The following is a 9505-nucleotide window of genomic DNA, read 5'->3' as shown; positions in this document are numbered from 1 at the left end:
ACCAGACCGTATTCTATCAGTACCCTCGCACTGTTATCCACGTCAGCATAAGTACCCGGATCCGTATTCGTACTGTACCCTCGTGTACGGGTCTCCACGTCGAGAGCTCAAATGCAGCAATCTCATATGGGTCGGGTCTACCCATATACGAAACCGTACTCCTTCCTCGACTCCCTCGCTTCAATAATTTTTTCACCCGCGAGAAAATAAAAAATAAAAAATAAAAAATAAACAACAAACCAAAACTCAAAGCTAAATCATTTTTTTCTTAGAATATCTCTCCAACTCGGCGAGCATTTTCAACAGTTTACTAAGTAAAAACTGACAACAGGTTTTCCGGTCGGCGAAGATGGCCGGCGGTCAGAGAAGTTACACGGTGAATCCGGAGGATTACAAGCTTCTAGAAGAAGTTGGATACGGAGCAAGTGCAACTGTGTACAGAGCGATCTATGTACCTTTGAATGAAGTTGTGGCAGTGAAGTGCTTGGATCTCGATCGTTGCAATAGTAATCTGGTAGGTCTATTATCCACTGAGTTTCAAAGCTGGAAATAGCGATTTTTATTGTTATTAAAGTAGAATGTGGAATTGAATTTGAATGTGATTTGACTCCTAGGTCGATGTAGTTCTTTATAGCAGGTACAAATACAACTGAACCCACTGTTTTGGCTCGGATCATGTATCAGTTGAGTTTTGAACTAGAAACAGTCGATTTTGTGGTTTTTTAAAACGGAGGTGTGTAGCTGTTTTAATGTTGTTTGAGTGTGACTTGACTTGATTTGACTCTAAGGTAGATGTAGTTCTTTATATTAGGTACAAGTTGCCTTTGGCTCGAGAATGTATGCATATGTTAAGTGAAGAATGGTAGAGAGGAAGGTCATTATTGCAAAGTTGGAAAAGTTAGATTTTGTGGTTGTTAAAATAAAGTAGGTGTCTTTATGTTGTTTATTAAGAGTGTGGAATTGAGTTTGAATGTGACTTGACTTGATTTGACTTTGAGGTGGATGAAGTTCTTTACTGCTAGTACAAGTACTACTGAACTCACCGTTTTTGGCTTGGATCATGTATGCATATCTGTAGGAATTTTTGTATTTAAGGAAGGTCCATTATCAACTCAGTTTCGAAGCTGGAAACAATGGATTTTGTGGTTATTTAAAACAAAAAGGTAATAGGTGTATTTATGTTGTTTAAAGAATGTTGAATTGAGTTTAATGTGATTTGACTCCTAGGTGGATGTAGTTCTTTTACAGCAAGCACAAGTACAAGTACAAGTACAAGTACAACTGAACCCACTTTTTTTTTTTGGCTCAAATCATGTATTATATTCGGAAAAGGATTTTTGTTTTTAAGGCCGGTCCATTATCAAATGAGTTTCAAAGCTGTAAAATCATAAATTTTACGGTTATTAAAAATTTTGAAAAAAGCAATAGGTGTATTTATTGCTGTTTTAAGAATGTGGAAGTGTTCCCTTATAAGAAGAAATAAGAGTTGTATGAAGCTTTGTCCTTTTTCATTTGGGGGAGGTGAGGACTAGAAATTTTCAGTGTTGAATTGTGGTTTTTTCTTAGCTTTGGCTCAAAAATGGAGTCAACTTTGTAGTGTGTACTCCTTGTAGTTTGCAAGCGACTAATGTAACAAACTTCATTTCCTAATAGCTTCAAGTGATAACTGTGAGCTTAATCATGAGTTTTTTGTTGGCGGTAGTTCTCGTATTAACTTCATATGCTGGCGTAGATATGCTCTCGAAATAGTATGCATATATAAGATGTGTTATGACCACATGTGTGGGACAAAGTTTGATTTGGTCAGAATAGCTTCTAAAATATAGCTAATTTAATTAGCTCAATATCTGAAGTGGTTGGAGCTGCTAATATTTGCAGGTTTGGATGTTCTCTATTCTTCCTTTTGGATTGTATTAGCATTTGGAAGATTCAGGTTTACTAGGCCTATCTGAGTATCATTAATCTTAGTCTCCAATATTCTCTTCGAGGGCACGCCGGAAAGACCAGATAATAATCTTCAATGCATCATTGTAACCTGTAATGTTATAACAACTCAGTTTTTTTCCCTGGTAAAGATGTCTTAGGCAAAATAAGCTCTTTGAGATTAGCACTTTTTTTTATCTTTTGGGCGGGAATCTTCAAGCACTAGACTCTAGAGAAGGTAACTATAGAATGGTGTCAGCAATAAAGAATCCCTTGCTATAACCAGCCTTAGACAAGTGTCAAAGAAGGTAGTGCAAAATGTAATTATGCTCTTCTATGCTAGGTTTTTCCAAGTGCCGACACAAGACTTGATATGCTTTATTTTGCTGGTGACAGTAGTTCATGACAGAATCTTATTAATATACTGGTATCTCTGGATAATACCTGCGGCTGCATAACCTGCACTTTTTCATATATTTTAAAGTTTCCAACATGCTAAATCCATTTACATCTTCAGTTCACAAGATTATAACATGAATGCTTGAACCTCTTTATGATCAATTGCTAGTATTGTGAAGTATTGGTTCTATCTACTCTCCTTTGATTGTTCATATTTTGGACTCTTATTTAAACTCAGTTATTTAACTACAGTTGAACGTCCTACCTATCACACTTCAAGCTATTGCTTGGTACGAAAGTGCAAAAAAGGGTATGCCCTTGTTACACTTGGGATAACAGCTTCTTACAAAATTCCAGTTGGTGGTGTCATTGTTTATATGTATGCATTGACAGATAATTACCTGACCCATGATTTCTCTTTTCTTTTTTGTGGTTTTGGTTGGGGAGGGTTGGTTTTGTGCGGTAGTAGTTATCCGTTTATGCAAAATATTGGAGTTGTTGGTTACTGTACCTAGTTAGACAATGCTTTCAAATCTCTATCCTAAAGGCAGAATTTTGAAACTAACTCCATCTGGGATAATCAACTCCTTTTTTTTTTTTTTTTTTTTACAATTTATTATCTTGAAGTTAAAAGAAGCTTGCCAATTGCAACTTCTACTTACAACTGCAGATGACAAATTTTAACGAGACTAGTTTGATTTATTCTTTCATAGAGAGATTTCCTGTCGATCTTGTTATGAAATAGGTAGCTTCATATATGTGGTATTTGATTTAGAACTTTTGCATTCCATGTCATAATAAGCAGCCTTATTTGTGCCTTCCAAAACTTCTTCTTCCACACCCCCCCCCCCCTTTCCCTATCTTTTGGTTCCTTATTGCACGTGCTTTTTAAATTGTCATTTGCTGACTATTTAATTGAACAAAGTACCACTTTTTGAAAAAACACCATTTTGCCTTTTAGAGGAGTAAACACTGCGACACTGCAAAGGAAGACTTCTATTTGTTAGAGTCCTACAGTCCTGCTTCTATATGTTTTTAAGACAAATTGTACTTTTTCACAGGATGATATTCGCAAGGAAGCTCAAATAATGAGTTTAATTGGCCATCCAAATCTAATAAAGGCATTCTGTTCATTCGTTGTTGATCACTATCTTTGGGTGGTAATGCCCTTCATGGCTGAGGGTTCTTGTCTACACCTCATGAAGATAGCATATCCTGATGGATTTGAAGAAGCTGTTATTGGTTCTATCTTGAAAGAAACTCTTAAGGCTTTGGAATATCTACATCTACATGGACACATTCATCGAGATGTTAAGGTTTTTGAAACTAAAGTTCCCTCCTGATGTTGATTCTTCAACTGGTGATATTTGTGTTTTTTTGGGGTGATATTTGGTGTTATTTCAGGCAGGGAATATATTGCTGGACACTAATGGGGTAGTAAAGCTCGCCGACTTTGGGGTTTCTGCATGCATGTTTGACAGGGGTGATAGGCAGCATTCTAGGAATACCTTTACAGGAACTCCATGCTGGTGAGTGTACAAGCATCTTACTGCGCGATTCTCCATCCGTCGTCTTTGTTTCTTTGAATGTTTTTTGTTTTTCTCAAAGTATTTCAACTGATTTTGTAGGATGGCACCTGAAGTTTTGCAGCCTGGAACTGGATATGATTACAAGTGAGTTTACTTGTCACTGTATAAAATCTTGTTGCTGAGCAAGCTCCGCACAAGTTTGTATACCTGGTTAAGATGTGATATTGAACTTTGATTAAAAATGCATGGATATTTCTACTAAAATATTTACTTATACATGGTAACAAAGAGTAATTACCAGGACTAATTTACTTTTTGAGAGGCATGATTTGTTCATCGTCCTTCTACAGAGCTGACATTTGGTCACTTGGAATTACTGCCTTAGAGTTGGCTCATGGTCATGCACCATTTTCAAAGTACCCTCCAATGAAGGTATATATTCATTAACAAAGAGTGTTAAAGAATAATACTAGCTATATGCTTGTGTATACATTACATGAAATTATTGGCCTTGGTTCTCCTGTGATAGGTTCTGCTCATGACCATAAATAGTGCTCCTCCTGGACTTGATTATGACCGTGATAAAAAATTCTCTAAGGTAATTTTTTTAGTTTGAACTGGTTGATTTTGACGCTGGATATATTTGGATGATCTTGCTCTAAAGGTGTGATGGTTCAACGTTTATGTTCTTTTCATGTATGAAATACCAATTTTTTTGGCTTTTTAATAGTCATTCAAGGAAATGGTTGCAATGTGCTTGGTGAAAGATCAAACTAAAAGGCCAACTGCTGAAAAGTTGTTGAGACATTCTTTTTTCAAAAATGTGAAGCCTCCAGAGATCTCTATAAAGAAACTGTTTGCCGGCTTACCACCACTGTGGAATCGAGAAAAAGCCCTCCAGGTATCTCATAATAGTTCTGTTCAAAGATTTTCCCTGTTTAGCATCATTTAATTTTTCCTTGATGAATATACTGCAGCTTAAAGATGCTGCACAACTAGCCATGAAGAAAATGCCTTCATCCGAGGAGGAAGCAATATCACAGGTTTGAGGCAATTGTTAATTGATGGCATTTTTGTTGCGTAATACTGTGCTCAACTTCCCCAAAAAGGGGAGATCTGCTACTTCGCTTCTCGCTTTGCAAAACTCTGTTTAAGCTTTCCTTTAATACTTTGCTGCCTTTTGACGGGTAGACCATCCTCAGTTTCCTGCGTTTATACTACGCTTGCTTTTAGCCAAAAAGCCGAGAAAGGTACTCGTCAGTTTCCTGTATTTATTTGTTCTCCAAAGCGCCTATGCTATACTTTTTCCATATGCTCTTGGCTGAAATGGTTGCATACGTGCATTCTGCCTAGGCTTAGGGCAATTCTTGGTATGAAAGCAAAGAAATTTTCCTTTTTGGGGTGGTTTGCTTGAGCCTATTAGTAACTTTAGCTTAAAATTTCTTAATTTTCTCTACCAGTAGCACCTAAGATTGAATATAAACAGGATGGTTGACTCCTTTGATATTGTTCTGATCTAATATCTTGTATTCTCTTTCCAGAGTGAATACAAACGAGGTGTTAGTGCCTGGAACTTTGATCTGGAAGATTTAAAGTTTCAAGCTTCAATGGTATGTACATGAGAAGACATCTATAAAGTGATATAGATAATTTTAACTTGTTCTTATGTTTTTCCTGAACCCAAGTAAGACAGAATTCTCTTTCACTGCGGCAGGTGCAAGATGATGACGAAATACCGGAGTTTAGGGAAGAAGATGAAAGCATGAAATCTTATACGAACTACAAGGTCCTTACAATGTTATTGTAAACAGTTTTTGAGTTATATTTTTGTCTTATCAGAAAAGGTTTTGAGTTATATTTCAAGTTACCATTTGCATTAGATAATAATACATGCTATTATTATACAGGAGAATTTGGTTTCTGCAATCAACGATCGAAAACCTTCCTTAAAACAAGATACTCTTTCCAGGTACACACGACACTATTTCTTTTCAGTGACTGTAGAAAATACCATTTTATCTACTCCAAGTTACATAGTTAGGCGGTATGAAACAGTTAACTTGCAATTTGCAAAGAAATACCAAGTTAGTTTTTGATGTTTTTGTAGCGTTAATTAGCAATGAGGAAAGCTGGCCGTTGGTTTGAACTTCAAATATTAATCAGCTTGAGTTCTTTAAGCTTAATAAAATGAAGCCATAAATGATGTGTCTTTTCATCAAAAGTTTGTTATAGGGGTTTATATCTTCGAATGGCGCCAATAGTTATTTTTCTCAAAGGTAGCATGATAATATCTGTCTCCAGGAGAAAATGTTAAAAATTTTTGTTATTAACATCAACGTATGATAGATTGGGTATCATGTGAGAAACTATACCATTCTCTTTATGTATCTTAAGTATTATATCAATAAAATTTTATTGATTTTTTCCTCAATACTTTCTATTTCCAGTGAGCAAGAAGGTGTTGGTGAAGTGACATTAGCTGAATGCCAGAGAAAGACTGATTTGGCATGTAATAAACTGGATTCCGACCATCAGGAGAAAGGTCGACTAAAAAAAAATTCATCAAAAACAGAGCTGCCGCCCCTTACCTCAGACAAAGATGCAGTACACGCCAAGAGTAGAAGTCAAACACCAAAAACTCATCGAAGTGTGAGCGGACCGCTTATGCCAGGTGTTATCCTAAGTCATTCGGCATCAGAAAGAGCTCACAACTTTGAAAGGTCTTACAGAATTTATTGTTTTGTTTTATCTGCTGTTTCCTGTGTTGCACCAAAACAATATGAAACCTGATGATTCAGTAACAAAATAGCCATTTCCTTCAGTTCATTAATCAGCTGTTATGTCTGACAGAAATTGGTCAAAATTTCCTTGCGCGTGAAGCTTTTGGAACCATATGCTTGAAATTGGTCTCTTTACCATCTTTGTGGCTGGTTATCCATTTCTTTTTCAGATCATTATTTATTTTTGAACAATTAGAATGCCAACAGACAAATAATTGTCATTGTCATGTTTAGCGCTTTAGTAACTTCTTATCGAGGCTGACCTTGAGACTAGGAATTAGTTCAATATGGTGTTATTTGTTGTGTTTACCAGCTGGTTTGTGCACAGCGAAGTATGGTAAAATTGTTAATTTGTTGGCCCAATGGTATTATATGTTTTTTATTTGTTTTATTGCTACATGTTATCTAAAAACAAACTTTGCCGCACGTAACTTATGTTTCTGTTGTAGAAGCAAGATTGAAAACCAACAAGTGGAAAAAGCTCATCAAGTACGAAGAGCGCCCAGCTTTAGTGGCCCTTTAACGCTTCCAAACCGAGCTTCAGCTAATAGTAAATCAGCTCCAATTAATTCATCTGGGGGTACTAACACATTCACTGCAAGTTCTTTAACTAAAATTGTTTTGACTATGTTTTATAGGAATAGTCATGCTGAAGCTGGATTTTGCTTTACGCTAATAGTAATTATTCTCTCTCGCCAGGATTAAAAGATTCTTTAGATGACAAATCAGTGACAAACTTGGTTCAAATAAAAGGGAGGTTTTCTGTAACCTCAGAAAATGTAGATCTTGTTAAGGTACATCATTTCTTTTAAAATCTCTCCCTTTTTGGTGACAATTTTCTTACCTATATTTGTATGCTAGGATATTGCTTTATGTACCTTCCATTGACATTTTTCTCAAGTAAGCTGTTCAGTGTTGCCTTTGTGTTTCAGCATAAGACAATATATGTCCTGTACTATCTTTGACATAAGATTCATGTGATACCCAGGGGTCACAATTGAGGAAGGCTGCTAGTGTTGGAGACTGGATATTGGATTCCAAACTGATGGTTCGTGAATTGGTCCCTTCTTTGGTACCACAATTAAATGATTTGAAAACTAAAAAAACCTCCTTGCCCCACATTAAAACTCCGCTTCTTAGACAAGCTAAAACGAAAATGGAGAAGAAAAAGAATTAATGGATCTAATGGTAGGATATTGCTCATCAATTTTCAGCCTCCTGGTCAACTACTGAAGGAGCTTGGCCATGATAATGTTCCTGCCTCACTTCTGATGCCTCACCTACAAAATCTTTTTCAACAGACATCAATACAACAGGTAATGTTTCAAGTTTATGGTAGGAACATAAGACTACTAGTTAATGCACCATCTATTTTTCTTATTGTTCTAATCTCTCCCTATTGAAAAGAGAACCACTCCTTATTTCTACTGTTTTTCTATTACCAGGATCTAATTATGAATCTGTTGAGTAGCTTGCAACTATCTGAGGCAGGAGATGGTGAGTAAACATCTAATGATATGTCTAATCTTATTACGTAGAGAACACGTGTTCCAATGGTAACATGGTTTCTGGATTATTTTGAATATCTTGGTTTCTCTCAGCTTCGCAACATGGAAAGTTGTCTTCTCCACAGCGTATTCCAGAGAATAATGGAAGTGTAAGTACACTGTTTTTGCATTTACAACATGATTTTTATTCTAGAAAACATATTCCTTTTAAAAACGAAATACTGAAATTGATTTCTTTTAGGTTCATTGTGCTCATGTTCACGGTTTTCCTTCTCATGTGCTTGTACAGCTACACTATCCGCTAGTTAGTTTTCTAGCTAAAAACTTTGTTTTCTCATATAATGAACTAGAGATGCCTTGTCTCATACTTTTGAACTGTACTCCAGCGATTATACCTGTCAATGGTAACACTGAGCTTCTAAATAGTTTGGAGGAATTTCCTTGTACCCACGAGCTTTACAATTTAATGCTATGAACCACATGATAATTGGTCATGTGCAACTCTCGCACCCCTCATTTTGTTAGAGTTCTTTTATCTATTTCTTTCTCAGCTTTACCCTTTAAAAATCTTATATTGAATTTTCTGGTGCTGAATCCATTTGCATCTGCTATTATTAGTAACGCACAGAGAAAGTTGTTTTGTTGGTAATGGCAATGGATTACAGTATATAGTCTCATGTATCGTTTGACAGGTGGATGTTCCATTATTGAAACTTCTCTGGGCTGACCAATACCCAATCGGTGCTAGTGGCAGATGTTTTGATTTTACCTTTTACCTGATTTTCATTTTAGCCTTTACTGCATAGAAACCAAAGAAATAACTGATTTGTTAGATAATTGCTGCTGATAATATTGTATCAAACCTCAGTTTCAATGCTTTGAAATATTCATTTTTTTCAAGTACTTCTGAAGTATTCATCTTATATAGCTATATATGTATTACTTGGTATACAGCCTAACTATTCCAGTCATCATTGCTCTGTTGTCGCATTCATTTTCATCAATACTTTAAAGTTCCAGCTCGTTTGCAGGTTGAAGCAGCTGTTTCTGAGAGGGAGCGCATGTTGCTAGTCAAAGTATCTGAGCTTCAAGCTAGGTAGCTAAGCAGTGGACTCACATCAACTTTGTCGTCATGTTTCTCTTTTATACAGACTCTTTTCTTAAACTGATCTTATCGCAATTGCGCAGGATGATTAGCCTGACGGATGAATTAACAACAGAAAAACTAAAATACATGCAGGTGAGTGACCTAATTGGTTTTCGTTTATGCAATTTGGTGGATCGAAAAATAGAAATAGATAAGATATAGACTATGACTTGAGTTCTTTCAGGGGTTAGGACCAGCAGGTGCTCCCCCCCCCCCCCC

The 9505-nt window shown here is 36.2% G+C and overlaps 1 protein-coding gene across 5 annotated transcripts in view; it reads left to right on the top strand.

Moving 5' to 3' along the window:
- LOC109224876 (serine/threonine-protein kinase BLUS1-like) overlaps nt 232-9505 on the top strand; it is a 10064-nt gene continuing 790 nt past the window's right edge. For 3 of the 5 annotated variants that reach the window (XM_019389439.1, XM_019389440.1, XM_019389438.1), the window contains exons 1-20: nt 233-514; nt 3384-3638; nt 3727-3851; nt 3951-3995; nt 4202-4283; nt 4381-4449; nt 4582-4752; nt 4829-4894; nt 5393-5461; nt 5566-5637; nt 5759-5820; nt 6299-6571; nt 7081-7211; nt 7331-7425; nt 7620-7679; nt 7846-7947; nt 8077-8128; nt 8233-8288; nt 9171-9235; nt 9328-9379. In XM_019389439.1, the coding sequence (XP_019244984.1) occupies nt 350-514; nt 3384-3638; nt 3727-3851; nt 3951-3995; nt 4202-4283; nt 4381-4449; nt 4582-4752; nt 4829-4894; nt 5393-5461; nt 5566-5637; nt 5759-5820; nt 6299-6571; nt 7081-7211; nt 7331-7425; nt 7620-7679; nt 7846-7947; nt 8077-8128; nt 8233-8288; nt 9171-9235; nt 9328-9379 (2067 nt within the window). In that variant the 5' untranslated portion in view covers nt 233-349. Of the gene's footprint in view, nt 515-2561; nt 2633-3383; nt 3639-3726; nt 3852-3950; nt 3996-4201; nt 4284-4380; nt 4450-4581; nt 4753-4828; nt 4895-5392; nt 5462-5565; nt 5638-5758; nt 5821-6298; nt 6572-7080; nt 7212-7330; nt 7426-7619; nt 7680-7845; nt 7948-8076; nt 8129-8232; nt 8289-9170; nt 9236-9327; nt 9380-9505 lie in introns of those variants that run through there. The other 2 variants (XM_019389441.1, XM_019389442.1) reach the window with 2 other exon arrangements.

Source organism: Nicotiana attenuata, chromosome 4 (assembly GCF_001879085.1).
Source record: "Nicotiana attenuata strain UT chromosome 4, NIATTr2, whole genome shotgun sequence".
NCBI lineage: Eukaryota > Viridiplantae > Streptophyta > Magnoliopsida > Solanales > Solanaceae > Nicotiana > Nicotiana attenuata.
The sequence above is the reverse complement of the archived record's forward strand: the minus strand, read 5'-3'. Positions and strand labels throughout refer to the sequence as shown.